The sequence below is a fragment of the Schistocerca cancellata genome, chromosome 6 (genome assembly GCF_023864275.1).
Source record: "Schistocerca cancellata isolate TAMUIC-IGC-003103 chromosome 6, iqSchCanc2.1, whole genome shotgun sequence".
Taxonomy (NCBI): Eukaryota; Metazoa; Arthropoda; class Insecta; order Orthoptera; family Acrididae; genus Schistocerca; species Schistocerca cancellata.
In genome coordinates, this window is record NC_064631.1 from 549,566,405 (window position 1) to 549,594,044 (window position 27,640).

Genomic DNA, 27,640 nt, shown 5'->3' on the forward strand with positions numbered 1-27,640 from the left:
TTAATCTGCCATGAAGTTTCAAAATCATCACACAGTCCACTGTGGAGTGAAAATTCATTGTGGAAGACATACAAAGCGAGCCAGGAGTAAACAAATTTTTCTCTTGATCTAGCATTGTGGGGCTGTGGATTATCATCCTACAAATTCCTTTATCTTGCATTGCTCTGAAGTCCCAACACAATCCTAATTTTAAAAGTGCTACATTCAACTAAAGAGTGTTATTTCCATTTGTTCTCTACCCAACCTGTTATCACTTTCAATGATAGGTAAGCAGGTGCTTCTAAATTTGTGATCTATACTTTTGTCTTGACTTTTAATTCCTTTACACTCATGTTTCTCCTCATTACAAATACCAACAGCTAATGATAATCATTAAACTAAAAGTTTGAAGTACATTAGTAGCTCATGCTTATCTCTAAATACCTTCTATACTGATCTGCGACCTCCACTAAAATGAATGTAACCTTATTTGGTACAACTAAGATGATGAAAACACACACACACACACACACACACACACACACACACACACACACACACACACACCTATCCCCCTACATGGTACTCGCTTGATCAACACTATTTTCTGGCAGGTTGACTAATTGTGGTGGAGGAAGTGTCAACTGGGTGACAGGAGGCAGAGAGATGGACTAGAGACGAGTGGCTAACAGCTCGGAGAGAGGCAGCCTGTTTGCTGGCTAGGAATATGTGAGGGAGGGGTGGCACAGATATATGGGCTTGACATGGAATGCATGATTGTTGGGCTCGTGAGGAGCAGCACAAACTGAGGGCGGCATGGGGATGTGAACTGGGAGGGAGTGATAGGGCTGAGGTAGAGGTAACTGTTGAATGGAGGGTGCGGAGAAAGTGGGTCACCTGTGATTGAGGCTGGAACAATTACAGGAATGTAGGATATGTTGTAAGGATAGTTCTCATCTGCTTAGTTTGGAGGAACTAGTGATGGAGGATATGATCCAAATTGTCCTGGTTGTGAAGCAGCCACTGAAATTCAGCATGTTGTACTCAGCCACATGTTATGCCACTGGACAGTCAACTTTGTTCTTCAAAACGATTTTGGTCCTGTTGGACAGCTGGTTGGTAGTCATACTGTCATTAAAAGCTGTGCAGTGTTTGCACATGGCTGCTTTCACAGGTGGCCCAGCCTCCGATGCGGTAGGACAAGCCTGGAACAGGACTGGAGTAGGAGGTGTTGGGTGGGTGGACTGGGTAGATCTCGATCCCTTTGGCAAAGGGTTGGGAGTGGGAGTGGCGTAGGGATGGATTAGTATGTTGTGGAGATTGGATGGATGATAGGACGCCACTTTAGGAAGGGTGGGAATGATCTTGGGTAGGATGTCTCTCATTTCAGGGCAGGTTGAGAGATAATCAAAGATCTGGTGAACGACACAGCTCACGTGCTCCAATTTGCAACTGATTATTGGCAGTGGTGGGAACTCTGGAGCCGAAAATATGGGATGGAAAATCTGGTTGTGGCACAGGTTTGTGGAGTACTGCCTGTATGTGAACGCCTCTGTGAGATCTTTACCACGCCGGGCAAGGGAGTTCTTGTCACTGCATATATGTCATCCACAGGTGGCTAGGCTGTATGGGAGGGAATTTTTGGTATGGAAGGTGTAGCAGCTGTCATAACGTAGGAACCATTGGTGGTTAGTGGTTTTTTGTTGACAGAGGTGTGGATGGAGCCATCTGAGAGGTGGAGGTCGATATTCAGGAAGGTAGCCCATTGGGCAGAGGAGGAGCAGGTTAGGCGGAGGGGAAAGAAGATGTTGAGGTTGTAAACGAATGAGGGCAGTATGTCCTGATCCTAAGACCAGACCATGAAGATATCATCAGTGAACCTGAACCAGAGTAGGGGTTGGGAGTTTTGAGAGGTTAAGGTGGTTTCCTCTAGATGGCCTAGAAACAGATTGCCATAGGAAAGTTTCTTGTGGGTGCCCACGGCTGTGCTACAGATTTGTTTATATACCTTCCCTTCAAACAGTAATTGTGGGTCAGTATACAGTTAGTAAGGTGTATAAGGAACGAGATGGTGGGTTTGGAGTCTGAAGGACATTTAGAGAGGTAGTGTTTGACAGCAGCAAGGCCATGGGCATGAGGGATGTTGCTGTATGGGGAGGGGGAGTGGCATCAACAGTGACAAGCAGGTATCCAGGAGGTAAAGGGGTGGGGATGATGGGAAGTCGGTGAAGGAAGTAGTTACCATTTTTGATGTGGGGAGGGGGGGGGGCTTAGGTTTCAGGCAATTGGTTGGAGGTGTTGGTCAACAAGAGCAGAAATTCTTCCAGAGGGAGTAAAATAGCCAGTTACAATGGAGTGTCCAGGATTGTTGGGTTTGTGGAGCATGTAGAAGGTGGGTGTGCAGACTGCTGTTGGTGCCAAGAGTGAGATAGACTCCTGGGAAGGACCTATGGATTTCAGTAAGAATTGCAGGTTATGTTGGACTTCTGGGATGGGATCACTCTGGCAGAGCTTGTAGATGGAGAAGTCAGTCAGTTGGCAGAGGCCTTCCGTCAGGCAGTCACTGTGACTTATCTCGACAGTGGTGGTACCTTTGTCTGCAGGGAGGATGATTAGGTCAGGAACTGTTTTCAGGTTGTGTATATCTGCCCTTCCTTCTGCTGAAAGGCCAGTGTTCTTAGGAAGGGAGCTGGGTAAGGATGGTAAGGCCGAGTTGGAGGTAAGGTGTTCCTGGAAGGTAACAAGGGGATGGTTGGATGGGAGGGTCACCACTGGCTTTGGTTGGAGGGACTGGTGGCAAATACATGTTTTCACTGTAGGGATCGGGAGAAGGAGACTGACAAATTGGATATTGTTAAACTTGGGAGTAGGGCTGAAGGTGAGGCCTTTTGGAAGGTCTGAAACTTTTGTGGGACTGAGGTTTCATAGGAAAAGTCAGCGACAGTGTTTTGGGTGTGCTTGGGTTCTGGGTTTTGTGGGGCGTTGGGAGGGAGTTTTGGAGGATGTGGTAAACTGAAGACATTAGGAAGACATCAGCTGGGCTGGGTCTGGGTGCTACGAGGCGTTCACGAGAGGGTTCACTATGAGCATGATGGGTGTTGACGGATAGTGGTGGGAGCAGAACATTCTTGTCAACAGGTTACATAATGATGTATATCACATGCATTTCTTTCCATGAATGTAAACAGATTCTCTTCCACAGACCTTTTCAAACAAACAACACTTCCTGCTCTCTCTAGCACAATTATCAACTACTTTGTCCAATGTAACCCTTTATTTCATCTCACTTCAGTCACTCACTGAATCAGATACATCTATCTAGTTATCCCTGCAGTCCTTCAGTAATACATTGTGGCACAGATGACATGAGATACTACAAGCATCAGGAAGCTACTCTGATCCACAACAGCTCAACTACCACTGACAACTTGCAAAAATTTATAAGAACTAGGTTTTGAGATATCCACATCTTTCTTGATGGAACTAAAGACACACCAATACAGCTGACATCAGGGGCTGCAAATGAACCCTATCTTTCTTTCTTTCTTTCTTTCTTTTTTTTTTTTTTTGCCATTAGAAATAGTTGGCGAAAGCCTGTGTTTGTAAAAATAATGACTTACTTTGTTATAAAACATTTGCTCTGTCAGTCATGATTTTTATTTATTTACTATCCTTATCATGCATTTCAGGATATAATTCTCATTTTCAAGTGCATTTTTATGTATTATGACATATTTAGCCATGATGATTGTGACATGTGAGCCTGATTAGTCTGATATCTTTTATATAAACATGCTTAATTTTGAAATTACTGGCATATATTTCTCTATGGTGAATTTGGAAATAATATTTACTTATAAATTTCATTTCTTCCTCCTATGTGGAAGTTTCTGTGTAAGAGAAATATAAGAAATCTGTCAGTAAAATTATTTTCCAAGTTTTTCATTAGCTATAGAGAAGGATACACTGAGCAACTACAAAACTGTGTATTTTTATATTGCAGTAAGGGCACCAGAATAATGTAGCAGCAAAAACATTATGAACATCGCACCTAAAAATGCCATAACACATGAAAAATGCAACTGATAGTGGGAATTAGTTCTCATAGGGAGTTCTGCATAATGTAGGTAAACGAAAATTGTGATTTGCAGCAGCATATGTTACTTTGTAACTAACGAAACCAACGGATCATAAGGTCTATGATGTGTTCCTCAAACTGTTCTGTCACAACTAAGGAACATGGGGGAGGTGCATAGTCTTGATGTAGCTACAAGTTGCCTACAGAGTGCCCTCGGTGAACAAACAGTTATTTATAATGGGCAGTAGGTTCCTATTCCACTTACACTTCGTAGCAATGGCAGACATTTCAGAGAACCCTTTTCATACTGTAGAAATATTTCCCACATGAGAATATCTCTACCGCCTACTTTTATGGTGTCCTGTAGCCAATCAGGATCACTACTTCATGTAGTTTTCTGTGTACTCATATTATACCCGCACAGAGTCAGGAGTGCAGTGAATCACCAGAACAGTAATTTTTTTATGATTTTAGTGTGAAATTGAGATGTTCCTGCACCAATGACGAACTTTGTGCCCTGTGACATGTGGTCAGTAGGTATCCCATAGTGACTATGTGAGGTGACCTCTCCAGTACCTGTTAAGAAACGAGATGGATAATAATTTTGCTCGTTGGTTGTATTACCCTGGCAATGAACTGGTGAGCGATCTATAACACTGTGGCCAGTTGCTACAATGCATGATAGTTGGTGGCACGTCCTGCACTCAACATGTTTCTGTGCACAACTTGGTTGACACTAGCATTTCCTGTTTCCCGCAATCAAGATAATCACACTGCATTCTTGAGACAGCAGAAGTTGAATGTTAAGACCCACACATCCTTGGAGATGGAGTGTCCCATGAGCTGAGCATCCATGATAATATGATTTAATCAAATGTGCTGACATTATGCACCTATTCCAGTCTGTGCTTGTATGTGATGCCCACAGCTGGAACAAGGTCTGATGACATTTCAGTTACATAAAACACCATACTATTCCTTTAGCAATGGAGACTGGAGTACACTCTCTCCATCGTAGCAGCTATTTATAGTTCCTTTGCCTGTGTCTCAAAAGGTACACTAAAACTTCAATGTGTTAAAGCACCCCAACTAATTAAGATATTCTCAGCATGTTTGGCTTAAGTGAGGGATAAACTCAAGTTTTCTTTGTGTGTGTACCAACAAGATAATGAACCACCATATGGGCTCAGACTGTAGAAGACAGTCAAGACCAGCTGTCTCCAAATCATTGGATTGGCAGGGATGGTCCAGTTCCCTGGCTTCATAGGTTGCGTGGCATTGCGCCACTGGACTTCTTTCCGTGGTGATGGGTCAAGGACAGAGTCTACCAAACGACTTTCAACCACATCAGTCATTTAAAGGATTGAATTGTTGCTACCATTGTCACAGTTGACGCAAAGATGTTGCACCGAGAGTGGATAGAGTCTGAATACAGACTGGATGTTGTGTGTGCCACCAAAGGTGTATGTGTACCAACTGATTGTGTGACATAAAAACTTTGTGAGATAGATTGTCACATAAGCCAAACACGGTGTGAATATCTTTATTAGTTTGGATGCCACAACACATTGAAATTGTACTGTATTTTTTGATACACTAGGTATTAATATCTTACTTTCAATTCTTTTACTTCTATGGTGAAATTTTTTATTCTGCTCTTATACTAACCATCATTAAGAAAAAAATAACTTCCAAGCAGTTTGTAACAACTTATCTTGCAAATCATAATCTAGGGTACACAGAGTAAAAGAGGATGATTATTCATGGATGTGAAAACAGAATAGCAATGCAGACTAACTTATACCACACGTAACTTATACCACACTAAAGGAAGGCTACTAGGAGCACATCAAGGCACTAAGCATAGAACAATGGATTAAGAGATTTTTGCTCAGCATTTTTTAAATGTTGAAACCACGACCTTCCTAATACATGGAGACTATAATAAATTTGTCTTCTTTAGCTTCTGGTATACATATGGTTGATTTTAAATCAAACAGTGGAAAATTCAGGCTGGAATGTAACAATATTATGAAAAGGAAAGTTGCTACTCACCATGTAGTGGAGTCATATAGCCACTGTCTCTTCCATTGCCAGAGACTGCAGTTGTGTGTGTGTGTGTGTGTGTGTGTGTGTGTTTGTTGAATTTGTGTGTGTGGGGGGGGGGGGCAATTTTTGACAAAGGCCTTGCTGGCCAAAAGCTTATTTGTGACAGTCTTTTTTGGTGTGTTTATCTGTGACTCAGCATCTTCGCTATACAGTAAATAGCTATTTTCCTTTTCATAATATTGTTATGGCTGATTCTACTTACACTTCCCATCTAGATGGAACATACTATCAAAATACAATCCTAATGGCAGACAAAAATTTCTCATTCATATGATTCTTTTCTTTTTTCCTTGAAACAATCTACATTCAAAAATCCTTCATCTCTGACTGCTGTCACTCAAATCCCCAAGCCCCCCAATTAGTCACTTCTGGATTTTGTCTTCCATCACAAAGCACAGTGCACATATTAAGGAAGAATTTAGAAGTAATTCACTTAATTATCTGTATAACTACATTAACACTAGTCATAATTTGTTGCTAGAATACTTCACAGAGGTATCCAGCTAAAGTCCAGTTCAGAACCAGTTGCAGTCACGGTGGTATTTCTCTACTGCCATTAGGTTGGCAATACATTTGTTTTGCTCTGCCAATTGGATGGCAAAACCAATAAGAGATGGGGCAAGAGGCAACCAATTTCTAGCATCAAAATAAGTATTCTCCTCTTGGCTGTCATCACAAATATTTGACTGTTTATTTTATTTTTTTTCCAAGTATGTCATGAATTATGAGGCCATAATTAAGTTGGAATGTTACAGTTTGGTTGTGAGTTGTTGAAGCCAATAAAGGGGAAAGCTAAAAAAATCTGGTTGTGGTGACTCTGTCCGCATCCCAGAATGCTGTCCTTCAGGATAGGATTTGCATGAGAACGCGCGCACACACACACACACACACACACACACACACACACACACACACACACAATTTTCTCAGCAGCTGAATCTAACAAGACATCAGACAAACACAGGTGGACATGTTTTACTGATGTATCTGTCTACTGTTTAAAACTTCCTCTGTCAGTGAGTGGTTGTCTTCTCTCATACCACTGTTTCTAATCCACCCAGGACTTCACAGTGTCATACTGAATCAAGGAATATATTAGTATATTGCAATTACAGATTTACCATTTAACGATTTATTATAATCAATGAATCATCACAAACAAATCAAGTTTAGGATATACGTGGCACAAAAAGATTCAAAGAAGTGGAGAAATCAGCAAAGCAATAAGTCAAATCATGTCATAATAAAATACAATTCCAAGCTCAGACCCATGATGAGCTTATGACTTATCATTGTGCCATCCTGTATCAATGGCACCTTTTTATGTTGTTATGCAGCTGCATATGATTAGCACATTGCTCTCCAAGCCATTTGTGTCACTCTTTGAACTGCGGTTCTTTTCTTCTAGCTCCTTGATTGTGCTCATGAAGATGACTGATTATAGTTTCAGTCCTTCCACTAAGGAAAATCTTTGGCAGTAGATGGGTCCTCACCCGATGTTCAGTCCAATCACTATGTTGGGAGAAAACCTTTCTCTCACTTTGTCTGTGATGACAACATCTACGAAAGTTGTCGGAATACCATGGAAGGAAAATTATAACATTAACTCAGCTGTAAATACATAAACTTTGAAACCAAGAATCAAATGGTTTGATGTGAATCAGTTATAGTTATTGTACTGGCTATGACTGGTGTGGTTGAGTTTGGGTCTTGGTTAATATGCAATTAATTGTTACTTATGAAGGCCATGAAGGGATGCATGGCACCTAAAAAATTTTAGGGAAGCCTTACTTGATATCACACATTCTCATTATATTCTTATTCCTGTAATGTAATCTGCTCATGTGATACTCTCCTTTCTATTATGGTGACAAGATATCATCCTGCAGGGGGGAGAGAGGATTAATTTCCTTATCAGGGGATTAGTTTCCTTTCCTTGCTACGAGTTTATGCTCTACAGAACTGATTTTTAACATGGTAAAAGAATAACATTTATTCTCTCTACAACCAATCACCTGCCACCTCTCGGTGCTGGGCAGCAGCCTCCAGATGGTACACACAAGTTTGGACCATTTTCTGCTCCTGTGCCACATCCATCTGCATGTCGTACTCATGTGCTGACAGCACCGCCAACTGCCAAAGGGAACACTGTTAACTGTGGACTGCATTGTTTCTGCCTTGTCCTGGTGGAGGTGGAAATCTTTTCATTGACAGGCACAAAAGAAAACACAGTGCGGTCACGCATTCAGACAGTTCACGTCCAGCAGTCAGTCCGTTTAGTTCAGAGCCTGCAGCCATTTCAGTACAGCTCCTGCAATTATGCTATGGAGCACAATTCTATGAGTTCTGTTAAGAATACAACATTCAGACTTAGTTTCTATCTACATAGCAAATGAACAACCGAGGGTGTCTGCGTAACTCTTTTCACTTATAGTGACAATATCAAAGATGCCAAGAGGCAGCAAAGTTATTTAGACGTTGTTGTATTACACATAGGATATACTCTTAATAATTATGTCATTTATTTCTTTGACACATTTCTGTTCTAAAGCCACTCTGTCGAAAGCAGGGGTTTAAATTGATAGTTACAGCTTGAAATCTGCCACCTTGAAAGGACTCCAGCAGTAAAAGCACTTTTCTGCTACCAGGGATGTTTGGGCTGAATTAATAGCAATATTCAGTTACAACATTCCCAGCACACTTACATGTAGTTGTTTTTTATGTTGTGCCTGCAGTATTATCTAGTACCTACCTACAGGTTTCTGTTCAAAATCCGGAATTCCAAGCAGTGTCACGATCAATGTATGCCATCCAATCATTTTTTACCAGCAGGTCAATCTTTTCATTTTGAAGCAGTTATTTTGTTGGAATACACTAAGGAGTGTTCACTCATATTAACACTTCCAACCAAGCTGCAATGATTTACTTCGCTAGTTGTTGCTCTTTAGCATAATCTTTTGAAATAATTTAATCTACAGATGCCAGCAAAAACACGATAGGCCTAAATCATTTGGATTTGAAATTGTTTTGGTCAGTCTTTAGACTTTTAGGAAACTAATTATGCCCACACAATGTCCTTTATGATGCACCCAATTCATTGGTGAGCAATTGATCTTCCACACTAGCAACTTACACAAATTTACCTAGGACATTTGCATAGGTCAAAGATGGAGCCAATCATAACACTAGTGTGGCATCAGAATCACCAATACCCACAACTCAAGTTTCTTTCCCAAGATATTTCACCAGATATGACAAATCGGAGGTGACGTAGCTAAATTCTGCATTCTGAGTTTAAAATATTTACTAAATTACAAGTCCATCACTGTTCAAAATGTATGGGCAGTTTTATCATTACTGAAATGTAAATTAAGATGTGAGAATATTATAAAAGACTGATAATATAGTCAATTGCAATGCACTGTTTCAAACCAGGGGATCACGCAAAGAAAAACAATTCTTTATTCAGGAGATAAACAAGAAGTAATGGTAAGGTGTAGAAACAAGATACCAAGAAGTCAGCCTGCAGAAGCTGTTCATGAGAAAATTTCTTTAATAGGCATGCTTCGAATATGCAGTTTGGTAGCAATTTTACATTCCTTACAGAAGTTTTGACAGTAATCAATGAGCTATTTTCAGTTTTAATTAATTTTGTTGCAAATTTGTAATTAAACAATGAAGAATCACATTACAATAGAAAATAATAAAAAGAAGAAATGTTTCACATAACTAGCTGAAAAGGTGGAGGTAACGTCACTCAATTAGCAGTCTTCGCATTGGGAACTGATACGTTTCCGGGGGGGGGGGGGGGGGGGGGGGGGGTTTGACAGTAATCAATGAGCTATTTTCAGTTTTAATTAATTTTGTTGCAAATTTGTAATTAAACAATGAAGAATCACATTACAATAGAAAATAATAAAAAGAAGAAATGTTTCACATAACTAGCTGAAAAGGTGGAGGTAACGTCACTCAATTAGCAGTCTTCGCATTGGGAACTGATACGTTTCCGGGGGGGGGGGGGGGGGGGACGAGAGGCAGCAGACACACAAGAAAACGATGGCTCAAATGTGTACGCCATTCATCAAAACCAAAGTTGTACACTTTACGTGTTTTCTGGTCATAAACACTAAACATGTTTAGTTTCAGCAGTTACAACTTTTCGCTTCCTTGATGCAATTATTACAGGAGAGACAGTTAAAGCTTATAATTGTGTACCTATTTGCTGTAGAGACATGGTATCTCAAGGCTAATATGTAACGAATTGCTTTCGACAATTAACTTCTACTGTAGAAAGTCCAGACAGGGGTTCAACTACTTTGCGGCAACCCACTGAGACTGTTTCCAACGATTGATTTAAATCCAAAGTTAAGTCCGCATTTCTATAGAGCGCTGTGATATTTTTTTTCTGTCTGTTTTGTCCATCTTAATTATGATGCGTTAATCAAAGGTACAACGGCTCATACGTTCTACGCCGACGCATTCCTATTCTACAAATTCGAATTAACTCGGAGACGTCACAATGCTTTTGTGTGAAAATAATCAACACTCAAATGTTTTCGAATGCAGTTATTTATTGTCTTGGCACGTATACATGCATTTTTTGCAGTACATCTCATTATAAAGTATCAAATCAGTCATAGCATGCAAGGAAACAGAATACTGTCACGCAACACTGCAAATCTAAACTGACCTTGACAATAAAGAAGAACATTTAATAAAATCTCGTCGATTGCAAATGTACCAAATTTCGTATGACCGTAGATATTTTTAAAATCAATTTACTTTTTGTTTCCCTTTTCACCTAACCATAAACACAACCCAAAACAAACACTTCCCCTTCCTTCAGTCAGCTGGCATTTCTCTGTTCTCACTTCTCAGAGATGAAGCCACAAATCGTGGTAGCTGAAACAAAGAGATACAGAATATCACCTTGTAACTATTTTCATTCAGATAATGTCAATTGTAATGTATTAATATTCTGTTATCCATGGCTAGAATTTGTCCTTTTAGGTAATGATCTCCGGGGTTTAGCAGTTTACATCGAAGTATACGACATTCGAAAAATCGTAGGGAATGATTTTGAGAGCACGATAATTGTCTGAAACAGACCTCCCCCCTAACGTTTAAGAAAGCCATCTCTGAAAATGTTAATATTAAACTTTCGCGGGGAAAAATCACGTATGGAAGAAGTTGTGCATTTCTGAAGTTACTCTGCAGAACAAACATGAAGTGCTTCTGTTAGAGTAAATCGAATAGGATATTTCGGTTATTCTGCGAAAGATATGCGAAACTTGCCCGAGTGTTGGACGGAGTTACATCAGTGGACATGGCACATACATACCACAAATTAATTTACGTAATCAAACATATTGATACACTATACAACATCTGTAACCAGAGATGATTGTTTAATGTTGATTTGCAGACGAAGTTTGTAAACAATAAACAGTCCTGTGTCTTGTAGTGTACGCAAAGTGTCAGTAACCTGTAATGGGAGGAGGAGATTTGGTAAGTGATTCAAATGAAATTCTTAATTGAGGAATGAGAAAGTGATTAGAATTATTACCCGCACATTAACAGTTATTAACGAAACAAATTTGACATTACACGGATTGTAGGCAACTACTCTCGAGCTTTCTCAGGAATATGGCTAGATGTTTATAGCGTGCTGCAACAGTGATTTTGAAAGGAATTCATGTGGAAATATTCTGCTGTGAACATCATCTGTGGTGATTATCAAATTTATCACAAGATTAATCTAGAATATCAGAAACAAATATAAATAAGTATTGATACCATTTTTCCTCTATGCTACCGACTAACATTGACTACCAGCAATAATCTCAACTAATTCTAATTGCTTAAAAAGATTTCATTGGCCTACTTTTCAATGCGATGCTATCAATGTGAATGTTATATATTATTAAGAGTCTTGTCTATCAACACCTGAATTAATCTTTGTAATTAACTGGCATAAATGTTTTAAAAATGATGATTAACAGTAATCACAGTACATCAGCTTGGTCATTTGTGGTTGTCAAAATGAACTTGTTTAAAAGGAACAATATCATCTGTTCTGAAACATAAAGGAATGATCACTAGATTGTGAGCGCATCTTTAAGCATTGTAATTTCTATGAGAGGTTAAACCTTGCAGTGAGAAGACACAACTTTCCAAATCCAATTTGAAGACTTCAGTTTCAGTTATTGATCTTCATTGTTTTCCTGAATTATTCCATACTGTTGCAGAACAGTACCTGTTGATATGACACACATGACACCTTCCCTTTTATACAATATGTTAATTATTTTTGGCTGCATTTATTAGTTTATATACTTTTAATTGTTTATTGTTATTATGATAGCATATTTTTGTCATATTTATACTTCAATATCATGATATTTTTCTTTTTTTAAAAATTATTGCCATGTTATGACATGTCTCATAAAGTTGTGTCATCAGCAGTGTCTGATAGATAAAATAAAACAGTAAGAAGTAACACAGAACAGTATTTTGTACGGCTTTCAGTTTCTTAAGGAAATAGTGATATGTATCACATATGGAATACTGTACTTACTTCTCTGTATATTTGTATACTTTATCAACATGTGCTTTTTTCAGAACTTAAAGAAGTCATGGCATCCATCTACTACAAGAAATATCGAGAAAGTATGGAAAGCAGAGCAAAGACATGATGAGGAGCAAAAAAGAATTAATGATCTGCGTCGTGAAATAATTGCAGAAAAGGACAAGGAAGATATAAAGAAATATGCTGAAGATAAGGGCGTAATTGAGTAAGACAGTCAGCTTTAAAACATAGTGTGATAAGAATTATACCACATTCATCCAATTAGCAAGTTAGTCAATTACAGAGCATATTGTTTCTCATTCGCAACTAAACACATCATCTGTATTGAGGGTCACAGTCAAATTAAAGTAGCTACTTGTTAGATGATGCTGGCCATGTGTCAGTAGAGCATTACCATATCAGCTCTCTGCTTTACCTTTATTTATGCTCAATCAAACGAAGATGCACTTGCCAGCAAGGGCAGAATGCAGGTTTCAGCCCATGGTAGTCAGCCATCTGCAGCTTGGGTCTAATAACTGTTTACGAACAGTAATGTAGCCTTTAAAGCCACAAGTACACTGTCCACCTTGATCGAGCATGCGTAATTGAGTAAGTTAAACTTTCAATCTGCTGTAGAAATAACACTACTCGTCAGAATGACATCAAATTGCAACGGAATATCATCGGAGAAGGGGGAAAAGGTATGGCAGAAGAAAAATAAGTAGTTACAAAATTAAGCAATAGCTGGTGCTGTAAGCATCATAATTTAATAGTGGTTGACTACAAATGATAAATGAATCGTACAACAATGCCTAAGGTGTATGTTTGACATTAAACAAACTGAACTACTCAGTGTACATGGGTGTACAGATGTGATACTGTTAGTTACGTAAGCCCACCCACCTCGGCAAGGTCATATCACATTGGATGGGAAAAACTGGTTTTTAATTGTCCTGAGACCAAAAACTGCATAAAAAGCATCACTCACATCAGTTTTTAATTGCCCTGAGAAGGAAAACCACATAAAAAGCATCACTCATATCGGTTTTTAATTGTCCTGAGGCCAAAAACTGCATAAAAAGCATCAATCAAAATCAAATCAGATTATTAATTTCCATGTTGGTACAAAACATGTTCAATATACTGTCCACTGTTTTCTGCAACAAATTAAAATTGAGAAACAGCATGTTCCACAACTGATCGAAGTGTTTCCAGAATCACATTCAGAATGTGTTGCGCAATGCGTGCCTTCAGTGTAGCTAAGTTTGCAATTTGAACACTGAACACATTATCTTTCAGATATCCCCACAGCCAGAAGTCACACAAATTTAGATCAGGTGATTGGGATGGCCAGGCTGTAGGGAAATGGTGGCTAATAATTCTAGCATTTCCAAAATGGTGCTTCAGCAGCTGCTTAATTAGCTTTGCAATGTGCAGGTGTGCGCCATCTTACATAAAAATGATCCCACTCACATATACACGCTTTTGGAGAGCTGGAATGACATGGTTGCACAAAAGACACTCGTAGAGCTTACCAGAGATGGTACAGGTAATAGGAAGCATGTGTCTCTTCGAAATAATATGGCCCTATGATAAATGATGCCGTAAACCCACACCACACAGTGACCTTTTCAGGATGTAGTGGTACTGGTTGATTTGCATGTGGATTTTCCGTTGCCCATATTCAACAATTCTGTGTATTGACATATCCTGACAGATGGAAGTGAACTTCATCTGCCCACAAAATCTTCCACAGCCAATCATTGTCCACTTCCATGCGAGCAAGAAATTCTAAAACAAAGGTCTCTCTTGCCACCAGGTCAACAGGAAGCAACTCGTGCACATGGGTAATTTTGAATGGATACAAAGAAAGATGTTTTGTAGGATTTTATGCACCATGCTCACGTTTATTTCCAATGTATGGGCAGTTCTCCATGCACTCCAAGTTTGCTCATCACCACTCATCTCCTCATATATTGCTGTGGCCACTGCTTCCACTGATGTCGAATCAATTCATTTCCTCCTTCTATCAGGATGTACACCAAAAGCTTTCTCTTAAGTTTGCAGTTAAATTGTTAATTGAATGCACTACTTTGGAAGACTGTTTTGCATTACTGTATGACGCTATGTCATATACTGTAACTAGCTGTGTGTCATGATCAGACAGATCATTCTTAACCGGAAAAGCTTTTATTTGATTAAATTTATCTTGGTTTGTAAAAAACATTACCTATCAGTGTGCTGCTTTCCTGTACCACCTGAGTAGCAAAATCAATAACTGACGTCAAATTGAAAGAACCAAGTGACACTTCAAGGTCAAGCTTTTTGTTGGACTCTTTCAGAAAATTTACATTGAAATCCCCACAAACAATAATTTACTTCCCTCTGTCTGACGGATAGCACAACAAAGAATCCAAATTTTTTCAAAAGTAGCTGAAAATTTCCCAATGGGGACCTATACACAGCTACAATTACAAAAGTACTATTTTTTAGTTTAAAGGGCTCTGGAAACACTGTCTTCCTGCTGTTAAAATAACACTTGTAAATTACATGTTTTCTAGGAAAGTGTTTGCGCTAGAAAGATTAAATTTATCAAGGTTATTTATTGGAGTATAGGCTAGACAAGGATTTTTAAAATTTGAATTCAGTTGCTAGAAATTAATTTTTTCTGTTGTAATGAAAATTCACTACCTTTTTGTGCCATTTTTTGTTTATAAATTCAACAATATACAGGTTTTTGGAAAAAGGCTGTGTTGAATGATGCAGAAGGGATTGTGTAACATTTCCTGAAAATCTGAAGCAAATTGATGTGTTCAATCCTGAGAAAACATGTAATTTGTATGAAAAAATAAAACTTTTGGGAATCGAGCAGCAAAGTTTGGATCACCTTTCTAGTGCATTCCAGGACCATAGGATGAGTTATCTTTATCTTGTGCAGACTCCTCCTTCAGCTTCCTCTTTGTCCTCCTGTTTACTCTGGCTTGTATTTCTAGGCTATTTGCAGCCCTGTCAGCAGCCCAAAGACTTTCCTTGTCCAAAGCAAGCATCGTTCACACCTTGTTGAAACCTATCTTCATTCCCATATTTCGAAATACTTTGCACTGTACAACATTGCCATCATTGAAAGTAGCAAAAGCATATACACACCAAAGTGAAGTGTTTCTATTCCAACAAACACAGTCTTGGGGATTTTTGGCCGTACAACACTATTTAAAGTTTCATCAGAGTTTTAAGTTTTTACATGAGCACACCTTTTCAACATCTCAGGTGCTGCTAAGTTTCTGAAAATAGGTTTTATCACCTCCATTACCGCATCAGGCAGACTTATGTTTATGAGTGTACATTTCACCTGTTGGCAATCCCTTGTTGTACTTACACCAACTGTTTCTTTTTTTTTTTTTTTTTTTCTTTTTTTTTTTTTTTTTTTTTTTTTTTTTTTTTTTTTTTTTTTTTTTTTTTTTTGGGCCACAAGTAATGATGGGGACTTTCATTGGTTGAAAAAGTATGAAAAAAAGAGAGCCCAAACAGCCATCTTCATTTCAATGACACTGTGTGTCTTTTGCCTAATAGCCATTTCATAATAGTTCTGTATTTTGTCAATTACACTGTCAGTTAACCTTCCCTTCCCATCCAACCCTTCAACATCAATCAGTTTTTGTTTTCTGAACAAAGCTTTCAATCACTGAAGTCTTGATTGCATTCATTTTTGTGTGTGTCCAATACACTCAAATTTCTGCACTATAAAATTATCACCAAAGCACTTCAGTTTTTGAATATGTTTGAATCACCGTCACTATGGTAATTCACATATCGCACTTTATCACGTGCAACATAACATTGAAATACACTAGCAACACCAGACACCTCTATTCCACCACTACTGCCACTATAGTTAGCTGTGCAATTATTTTCATGTGTACCTTTATTTTTTTGTGGACATCTACAGTATTTAGATATTACTGCTACATCTGAAAACTTTCCCTTTACATGTACTGGTGGCAGATACTACACCATGAAGAGATGTGTGTCTCTGGGTACCATTGAATGCTGCAGTCAAGTCTCTATTAGCATTGTTTTCTATTGCTGCCTCTTCCATAGCTCTCTGTATAGATTCCATACAGACATCTTCCACTTTAGACCCTATAAATCTGTTGTAGTTCATAAACCTAATCTGGCGATTTGGAAGAGTCATCATGCCACAGAAAACTGCACCAGCAGTAGCACCTTTACCAGGTGTATGCAAGGCATAAACAAATCTAATCTTGTGTTCATAGATTTTGCTACCATTTTCTTCATTTGGAGCTACTGCAACACTGTTCCAAAAAGTGGTCATGTATGAACACATACCATCCATTTCACTGTCAAGTCCAACATGATTTTTTATATAGTGTGTTCCAGGCTGACTTCACTACACAGAATACATCTTACACAGGTTGCAAAAATTTGATTGAGAACTGACATATCAAGTATTTCATTCACATCTGATTCACCCATAAAACGTTCATACACTTCACTAACTGAACCAAGCTTCCTCTGCGAAGTACTTTCTTTCTCTCTTTCATTGCAGTGGGCAGGTGTACCAGCAAGGTTAGATTCACACACTGGGTTATCGTCTTTATTGTTTACGGTAATAATAAGTACCTTTGGCTTTCCAGAGACTTCAGTGAACAGAATTCACTTCAAAAATTTTCAGGATTACGAGCGATGTGTATTGAACTATCACAGGGTTATCGTCTATATTGTTTACGGTAATAATAAGTACCTTTGGCTTTCCAGAGACTTCAGTGAACAGAATTCACTTCAAAAATTTTCAGGATTACGAGCGATGTGTATTGAACTATCACAGGTTAGCCATAACACCTATTTTGTAACACTTATTTTCTCCCAGATCACTAAAATGTATATGATCAGCATGTAGATTCATGAGTCATTTGACAGCAATTTAACAGTGTCACAGTGGGCCATGCCCATGCAGAACATATTTCAAAAATATTTAAAAAATAGTTGTAGTCTTCTGAACTGAATAAATTATATATCAATTGAAAGGGAAAAATCTGTAGATTTTTAAAATGCAGAAAAGTAAAAATTGAACATTTCATGATTTTGGACCTTTTCGGAGCCCTTTAGCTCACACACACATGCTTCTATATGTTGCTGTACGCAAAATATTTTAGTTTCTAAATTTTTCACACAGTGATAAATTTTAACATATATGGCAACTCCTCCTCTCTCTGTAGTGTCTCTACTTACATGTGCTGAGAACTTATATCCACCTACATTTACCTTTTCTATAATCTGTGACTATATGATGTTTAGCCAGGCATAGTATGTCTATTCCACCCTTGGTTTCTAAATCTTCTAAACAAACAAGAAACTCGATACTGTGATGCAATATACTAACTACTAACATTATTTTTCACTGTAATTTTATGAGAATCTTGTGATATTTTAACATCTCTAGTACTTGCCTATCTGAGCTTCTTATTAACTTCATTCAATGTTCAATCATTAGACACTGATCTTAGCCTAAAAAAGAGGTAGTCCCATGAGTTTCAGTGTCCCCCCTTAAATATTTTGCTGTCATCCCAGCCAGTTTACCCTTCCGTTTCCTACTGAGCTGCAGCCCATGCCTTGTGAAGTCCCACCTGCCAATAGCACCAACAGGGACCAAACCTATGTCTGATAAAGTTGGCGCCTGAAGCAGCTGATCTAGCTCCATGTCAACCCTCCTGACAGAGCTGTTCAATTGGGGCCGATCATACCGCATGAAACCAGGAATCAAGTTGACATTTGTATGGTTTGTTGCAGATGCTGTTTTCACAAGTTCATACTCAGTATTGTGGCCCTGATCCCTATCAGTACTGTTTTCTGATCCACCCACTATTGCAACATGATCTTGCTTTGAAAAACCCTTGCATAGTGATCCTACATCTTCTATCACTTGGCTAAGACATGCACTGGGCTTGAAAAAAATTGTGACCTGGTACCTCTCACCTAATTTTTCCTGCAAGATCTGGCCTACACCTCTTCCATGGCTACTACTTAACAACTGAATTTTCCTCCTACATTCTACTTTTTTTGAAACAGTTTGTTTCCTAGTGAAAGTCTGTTGAGTATTAACTACACTTACATCTACCTGAGCCTCTTCCTTAGTTAACTGAGGTAGCAAGGCAAATCTGTTGTTTGTGCCAATGATGAAACTATCAGAAGTTCTCTTTCTGTGGCCCTTCCTCCTTGCTACCAATTTCCACCTGTCTTCACCCTTCTCCCCCCTTAAGTTCATGAGTTCTTCTGTAGCATTATCCAGTTTAGCGTTAAGGGCTCTAATCTTCCCTCCCTGTTCAGCTATTTTCCTGTCCCTCGAACATACTCTGCAATATCATGGAAGAGACTCATTTACGTCCCCATTCCCATGCCACTACATCCCCCCCCTCCCCCCCTCCAATGTAACCATCTGTCACAACAGCTGCATAGAACCCCAAAGCTAACTTTCCTATGGCAGTTCAAACACTTCTTGTTCATGGTTGTTTACAATATTTTTGCAAAATTTATGTAGACAATAACAGTAATATTCTATTAGCTACAGATCACAGGAGTCACTAAAGTTATGTAGAACACTAATATACATGTATACTATTAATATAGTAACGTAATGCACTTGAAATAATGTTAAAACTCAAAACTTGTTGACCTAAAAAATTAGGCCTAAGATCGCGTATGCACATATATGTTTTGAAAACAGATAAAAGATGGAACTTAAAACCTTTAGTTCCCCAAGTAGATGTGTTAGTACTAAATATAAGTATAAGAAAAACAACCTAGATTCTTCACTTAATACTTACACAAATGTCTTAAATTTGTATGTAAACCTACTTATAAAGCACATGGAGGAAACCAGCCATTAGGTGTTGCTTCTTCTTCTTGTGTGTGTGTGTGTGTGTGTGTGTGTGTGTGTGTGTGTGTTTTATGATCAGAGGAACTCAGTTCCAGGTCAGAAAGTGTCAATTAACAATTTAAATAAAAACACAAGTATGCAGGATGTATGTGCATTGCCAGTATTCTGGCGCTGAATACCTCATGGTTAATACTGTATTCTGAATGTTTGTTGAATAACTCATACTTTATTGCTGAGAGCATTGTTTGTGGGTTTGGGTGGGAAACACTTGGATATGAACTATGCTCTCGGTGCAACAATATGCCATCAGTACATTTTCTGAAAATACAACCACCCGTTGAATGGGAAGCAAAGACAGCCCCAAAGTAGGCAAGCCGACAAATTTGTGTGGTGGCCAAATATAGTTGGTAGGTAACAATTAAGTCCAAATCACAGCCCAGGAAAAGTGCTGGCAGATGTATCGTACCATACCATGCCTAGCGACCTTGCAGGGCATATGCGTAATTATATTGAGTGATCAATAGATGTGTCCAGCAAGATTACTAAATCAAGGAACATAATACCTACTGCCACATGCTTGTAACATTACGGCCATAAGTTAATTCGTAATTACTTACATGCATGTCTGAAAGAACAGACATTGTTGACAATCCACAGCTGTATGAAATATTTTTTGAAATCAATTCACTGATTGCAAATTCATTGACATCAGCTGCATAAATCTGCTATCCAAAGTGACATTAAAATGTATGCCGGGCTAGGACTCGAACCTGGATTTCCCGCTTATCACGAGCAGTCACCGTAACCAATTCGGCTATACTACACTCTACCCAATCAACCCAGACTTCCATATGTCATCAGTCTACATCTGTGTATTGTAGCTCAATAAATTCATCTCCTAGTGCTTACAACATTACTTGGATCGCTGCAACAGGGAGTATGAGGCAAGGAGGAATCAAGACCAGTGTTGTTAATGATTGTCCAAGTCCTTGTCTGGCACAGATTTTTGTGTCACTGTTAGATAGTAGACCTGCACATAAAATGGCTGATATTGAGGAATGCACAGTCAGTGAATTAATTTCGATAAATTAATTCATAATGATGGAGGTGCATACCAATAGTCACTCATTCAGTTCTATTTGAAATGGCAAGGGCAAATGATTCTACACTCATTTTTTGGTGGGTTATGCAGTACAGTAGTAGTGGAGATAACTTAGGAAAGTGTTTCACCTAGTTTGTTGCTTATTTCTCAGGAAGAAAAATGAACATAAACTGGAATGGATGTACAAGAAACCTGGAGAGTTAGTGGACAGAGAAGAGTACCTTCTTGGCAGATCTATTGACAAAACCTTTGAGCAAATTCAGGAGTCTGAAAAAGCAGCAGCATCATCTTCATCAGTAGTTGATATTAATCTTGCTGAGAAAGGTAAATCTGATTCTTGTTTTGCTTTATAAATTTTTGAAGCTGATGTAGAGATTGTTAATGTTTTATTTCTCTCGTTAGCAGGTGGTGAGCATTCTTCATTTGCTAGTCTCCTTGCGCCTCAAGTTGATCTAGCGAGGAAACTACAGGAGGATCCCTTGTTTGCTATTCGAAAGAAAGAGCTTGAAACTCGTAGCCAGATACTAAAAAATCCTGTGAAGCTAAAGAAGCTTCAGCAGCTGGTATTTTGTACTATGTTATATTAATGCTATATTAATGATAGTGTAAAGGAGGAAAAGATGACACTATTCTTTTGCATTTCTAGCCAAAAGACATTGTTACCTACTTCGTATTCGTTTAATCTTTAATAACCTATTTTCCTGTTGTATCACCAAGGTAACACATAGAAGTACTAAAATAAAATTGTTTTTATGCAGCTAAGTTCCCGTAGTTCATCAAAACCGAAAAAATTAAAGAAAGAAAAAAAGAAAAAGAAGAAAAGGAAGAAAAATAGCGACAGTGAAGACAGCGATAGTGATATTGATGCTGTTCTTTTAGACAAGTACAAGAAATTGAAAGAGAAGCTTAAAGAAACAGACCTAGCTGTATTGAAAACTATTTGTGTTGATACTGATAAAGACAAAAAACTGTCTTCCAAGCCAAAAGATTCCAAGAAAAGAAAACATGACAGAAGTTCAATGGATGAAGAAGACTATCATCAAAAGAAGGTACATATAATGTCTGAGGACTGTAAAGAATAAAATTAAAGCTATATTACTAATGGGGGAATAGAAGAGAGAGAGAGAAAAGTAGTAATTGAAACAATAAATAAACAAAGTAAAATAAAATGGGAGGGGACATTTAAATTTTCAAACATGCCTCTTGTTGAATGCCTGCATGATTTAGCAAAGGTTTTTTCTCTTTTGAAATAGTGAATGTTTGCATTATAATGGGAGTTTGTTGTATTCTGATGTGTTCATATATGGGAAACTTGTCCAGTGTAAAAAATAGAAGAAGTAACCATTTCTATTTTTCAGTATTGTTTTGTAAATTCACAGCACTAGAAACTGATTGTGTGCCACACGTAAGTCTTTATAACATTTTAGACAAGCAGCACAATTTTACTATTGTGTACAATGCCAATTCAAACCAAAAGACAGCTTTTGCTGTCCAGTTATTTTTACTCCCAGTGTAAATAATATGCAAATTTCCAGGACAGTATGTATGGGTGAACTGCATGCAATCTTGAAGGCAATTCAGTAGAAAAGGTATAATTGAAAGAAGAAATTTTTCATCTACTCTAATTCCCTAAGTGCTCTACAATTAATACAAAACTGTACCTAACAAAGATAATGATGCAAAATATATAGCACTCCTTTTTCCTGCTGAAGTAGGGAAGTGTATCTTACTCTACTACGAGCTAGCGCATGAAGAAATCTTGGGAAATGAGGTAGCCAATATAATAGTCAAGTAGGCATGCAGGGAACACAGTGTGCCATTCTTCTACAAGTTATTACTGTGCCCTTGAGTCATTTGTATGTGTGGTTGAAACAGTAGCTAATAGTGGGGGCTAGTGAGCTGCTTTCAGAGCTACCAGCTGTATGGACCATGGCATCTGTCTCTATGGTCACTCGGACAACACACTTGTCACTCTGACATCACTTTATATGGCAGTGTAATTATGCATTGCCTTATACTACAGCAAGGGAAAATTACTCTCCTTCCCCTGAATGACTGTGATGTATGGATCCCCATAACTCCATTCTTAAAACAGTGTAGTTCGTAGTCTGGTAGGTGGTTAATGGTAAACCTAGGTGTAGATATGCCTCCTAATTTTTGTTGATGTGACATTTAGTTTGTTCTGGCTTTTAAGATGTTGCATGGTATCTGGACCCCGGCATTTAAGCTAGAAATTCGAGTGTATAGTAGAATAGTTAGCTCACCCTTAACAGTCCACATTCTTCTTTTTTAGATTTTTTCTTAATTTTCTGATTGATTATACTATATTTTTTTGGATAGAATAATTTTATAATTGTATTAATTTGCTTGTGTAAATGTGTGTCATCAGGTTTAGAAACATTTGAAAGAATATTTAAGACTCTTTCATCTGTTTTAGTAGCACTTGCAGCTATCAAAATATAGTAGAACAACAAAGATCTTTACTGTTGAGTGCACACAAAAATTTGTCATTATTTTTGTTCAGAAAAAGGGACATGCTTCTCTTGACCTTGTCAAAACGCTGTTGATGAAAAAGAATGCCTAACTCCAGGAGCTTAGCACATTTCTGCCTGCTTTATATCTATTACTGCACAACATTATCATAATTTGGATGGCAGCCACAGTGTCTTTATTAAATCCTCTCTCTCTGCTATGATCCTTAATCAGATATAGATCTATTACTGACTTTTGTGGTGAAACATTTAATGGACAGGTTCACATTCCAAATTACCTATAAGAACTTTGTCCAAAAGATGTATAAAAGCATCTTGATTACCCTTCAGCAAAATAAGAGAAAAGCTTTCGTCATTTTGAATAGTTCTTGTGAACTAGTACCAGTTAAGGGCTGTTATTCTGAGGCTGTAATTTTAGTCAGTCGTGCTTTGATTTAATAGGATCAATGCTGTACAAAATGTTTCCCACACTTCACACAGTAACCATCTATGTATGCCACATAGTATTTCAGTAACAAACATGTCAGGCACTGTTGTATTATTTCTAAACATGCTTTCCTACCAAGTGTTTCTTATATGTATCCACATTGTAAAACCAATGGACTCATAACATCAGCATTCTAACTTTTCCAGTCTTAACATGTACAGAATCACTGCCAGCATTCTGTATCAGGTGACTAGTAATTCTAGCAGTTTGTAGGAGATAACAAACTTTTAGGAACAATGAATTGTCACAAAATAACTCTCTGAGAACATCCCACTTCATATAGCTGAACATTCTTTGAATTGAATTGTAATGGTAGGGACCTGGATATTTATTTTGCCTCTCTGGTCTGTTGGATATTTTGCCTCCAACACCATTGCTTCCATACTGCAAGTATGGCAACTCCAAAGCATATTCACCCTCACTGTTCACCTATTGTTAACTTGTGCAGCTTCACGAGACATTTCATCTTCATTGCTCTTTATCTCTGCCTTCATATTCTGTTTGGCCTTTTGTTTGGACTTTATTTTCATTTCCTGTAATTTTTTATTGATTTTATTTTCTCTCAATTTTTCCTCAAAATTGTCAGGTACAAACTCTCTCTATCATCTGTAAGTCATTAAACAACCTCATAGTCTGCTGAAAGTTTGTATAACTGGTGTCCTCTGTCTGCTGGCATGTTTCAATGTCATATAGAATTCATGAATTGATGAATTAAAGCCAAATGTCATGCCAAAGGTGACCCCATATTCTATTAGGACACTGGCCATAATGTTGTGCCTGGTCAGTATAGGTGCTACATTTTGCATGTATACACGTTTGAAGGGATCATAACAGCCGGAATGATTTTGAACTGACAAGCTCCAGTGACACAGGATTTACTTGGTGGGAGCAAGTGTCCATTCTTTATCACACCCTGTTTGTTGCACATAAAGAGGCAGACCAAAGATTTCAAGGTAGTGATGTTTCCACTTATTACAGGACAGACATCAGGACAGGGACAGAACGGAGCATAATAACCCAAAGACTGATTCAAGGAATCAGCATAAACCAACCTATACAGATAAATACAAGGCTGACAGGAACTGGAAGAAGCCGGAAAAAAAGAAATTAACTGAGGAAGAAATTGAACGCAGAAGGGCAGAAATGTTAGATAACGCCAAATGGAGGGAACAAGAACGGGACAAGAACATAGCCAGAAATAAGGCACAGGAAGAATATGAGAAAAAGCAGATGAAAGATTTTGATAAAGATTTTATAAGGTAAAGTTGTTTCATAACAAAATATATTCTTTTTAAATTTGATGTTTTGCTTACTAATCTGGGAGTCAATACTTTTCAAATTAATTTTCTTTCTTTCTTTCTTTCAAATCGCCTCCATATTTTATGATGTGTTTCTCTTACACAAATCTACCAATCTATTATTTTCACAGGAAGCAACTTTCAATTGCTGCATCCCAAGAGACTGTTGAAGGCCGTATTCGATCAAATATGAACAACATTCAGAGGTCTGGAATGGCAATGGACAAAAATTTTGCTCGAAGATGATGAATACTGTGTAAGATGAGTCAACAGACTACTGCCTTGTGTGCAAGAGTGTGATACAGCCATTGTTAGTTCTTGTGTTGAGTTTTTATTTTTAAAATAAAATTTATGTTTGATATCGTACTAATTGTCACTGAATTCCTTTGTAATGTCCTGATTTTATCATCATCATCCTGGGTGTTTTCATCAGCCACATATTGGCTGGAAGGGAACATTCTTTGATTCATTATTGAGTTTAAAATGCAGTTAATTTTGTGCCAAATGATTGCATCCTCAGGCAACTGTTGCAAATGCTGTGCACAATCAACATCCATGAAACCTCATCAGACTGTCATGGATTTAGCCTCTGAAAGCATGTAGCATCATGCAAAGCCACCTTCAGGAAGGGGCAGGTCAGGGCAGGACAGGACAGCACAGTACAGCACAGCTGTCTACCCATTTCCTTCCCACTATAGGAAAAAATCTTTTCAAAGCATCTTGCCCAGACAGGCAGGCAGACAGATGTATCAGTCCACTATCATATTCAAGAAAGTCAGAAAATATACAGGTGCATATTGATTGTTAGCAAGTGTACCACACTTCATGAAATCTTAAAACTATTTTGTCATTCAGTCCTCCTCCCCTCCCTCCCCCCACCCTACTCCTCCATCCACTTCTTTAGTTGATCAGTCAACGTGGCTAACTCCAATGGAGGGATTTTTCTTCGGTGGGAGGACTGGTAGCGGACACAATCAGCATCATGAGGCCAAGTGAGGAGCTACTCAACCAAGTGGTAGTTGTTCTGGGGTCAAGAAACATGACACTGATCAGGAGAGTGCTGTGCGATCATCTACATCAACATAATTTCTGTGCCATTCACAATTAAGTGCCTGGCAGAGTGTTTATCAAACCACCTTCAAGCTATTTCTCACAGTTCCTATCTCGAACAACTTGTGGGAAAAATGAACACTTTAATCTTCTATGTGCACCCTGATTTCTGTTATTTTATTACGATGATCATTTCTCAACGTGTAGGTGGGTGCCAACAAAATGTTTTCACACTCAGAGGAGAAAGTTGGAGATTGAAATTTCATTAAATGAGCCTCCTTCAATGAAAACATCTTGTTTTAATGGTTGCCACCTCAATTCGTGTATCATTTTCATGACATTGTCTCCCCTATTTTGCGATAATACAAAATGATATTGCATCCAATCATGCCCCAGGCAGAGGATGACATAGCAATTGGTCGGGCCCAATTGACTGGTGTTGGACCAGGATGGGGAACATTGCTTTTACTTTTACCTTTACCTTTACCTTTACATTTTACCTTCCCCTCCCTCCCTCACTCTCTCTCTCCCTCCCTCCCTCTCAGTCTGGCTCAGATCCAATACACACTCTTGGTATCACACCTGCAAGAACCATGAAAGTCCAGCCCCATCAATTTGAGTCACGAAAACTGCCATAGGCAGAGGCAACTGTTACTTTTAGCTGTACGTATATTTGGCTGCCATTCTGTTCATCTGCCATAATTTTTTGAACTTAATAGCTGGTCTGCATAGATGGCATTTTACCTGACATATTGTGTGGGATGAATGCTTAAGCTTTTTGTGGGAATGATGCTTGAATATTTACAAAGAACAATACCATCATCACATTGTGGTTAACTGAACGCATTGCCACCAAATTTGGAGAGTACTTATCACAGTCTACAGTGCAATCAAAATTAATCAAGGCCACAATCCATTGACTAATTCTACTTTTGTGACCACCCATCACAGCAATATTACCTGCTTCCGTAGCCAGTCTCGTTAACACTCACCTGTGTGCTGGTGCTTGACTCAGAAGGAGACTGTTTGAGTTGTGATGATGGAAGAAGTTTTGCCCAACGGTATACAGCTGGCAAGAGGAGGTGGTGCCCTAAGGTTCCTGATCAGTGCGTGTTTTCCCAGTGTCCTGGATTAAATTTCAAACTTCTCTGAAGTGTCTCATGGATTGAGGCCACATGACACTGTTGTCTGTGATCTTGTGGTCGGATGGAAGCATTAAGCTGGGTGAGCCTATTGGTGCTGTTTGAGCAGAGTAAGCTGTGTGTCAGTAATGGGTTTCATCCTCTCCCTGTACTACTTGAGGTCTCCCAGCCTACAATGCCGTAGAACTCTTTCTTTCTACTGAAGGGTACTGCTGTGACTTACAACTTTAAATATCCATTCCATCCTCTACCAGTTGCACTAAGAGATAATTTACTAGACTTTTGGCATCTTTCTGACTTATTTCAATGTAACAAAGGTAAGGCTCATAAAGCTATGGTTGTACATGCCAGAAAGCTTTAGATATCTGCTTATAAAGTGTCTGGTCGGCAGTTGATCTGCATGAAACATCAGAGTATTTGGCTTTATGTATCTTGCTGCA

At 38.5% G+C, this 27,640-nt stretch overlaps 2 protein-coding genes across 8 annotated transcripts in view; one reads left to right on the forward strand and one right to left on the reverse strand.

The window, feature by feature from the left end:
- The window catches only part of LOC126190722 (probable phosphorylase b kinase regulatory subunit beta), a 181,220-nt gene extending 165,578 nt beyond the window's left edge, over nt 1–15,642 (reverse strand). Inside the window, exons 1-2 of one of the 6 annotated variants that reach the window (XM_049931204.1) lie at nt 10,857–11,063; nt 8,919–9,078 (exon numbers count right to left, since the gene is read on the reverse strand). The gene's annotated coding sequence lies outside the window, so the exon portion shown is untranslated. Of the gene's footprint in view, nt 1–8,918; nt 9,079–10,856; nt 11,064–11,461; nt 11,543–15,621 lie in introns of those variants that run through there. The other 5 variants (XM_049931207.1, XM_049931205.1, XM_049931203.1 and 2 more) reach the window with 5 other exon arrangements.
- Nucleotides 11,539–25,369, forward strand: LOC126190723 (pre-mRNA-splicing factor CWC25 homolog). 2 transcript variants are annotated; one of them, XM_049931208.1, is made up of 7 exons: nt 11,539–11,674; nt 12,788–12,960; nt 20,883–21,055; nt 21,134–21,294; nt 21,490–21,780; nt 24,689–24,969; nt 25,140–25,369. In XM_049931208.1, the coding sequence occupies exons 1-7, from the start codon at nt 11,657–11,659 to the stop codon at nt 25,252–25,254; spliced, it is 1,212 nt and encodes a 403-aa protein (XP_049787165.1). In that variant the 5' UTR covers nt 11,539–11,656; the 3' UTR covers nt 25,255–25,369. The 2 variants fall into 2 exon arrangements, with proteins under 2 accessions (XP_049787165.1, XP_049787167.1); XM_049931210.1 differs by having other exon boundaries at nt 21,137–21,294.
- The last annotated feature ends 2,271 nt before the right edge of the window (nt 25,370–27,640 follow it).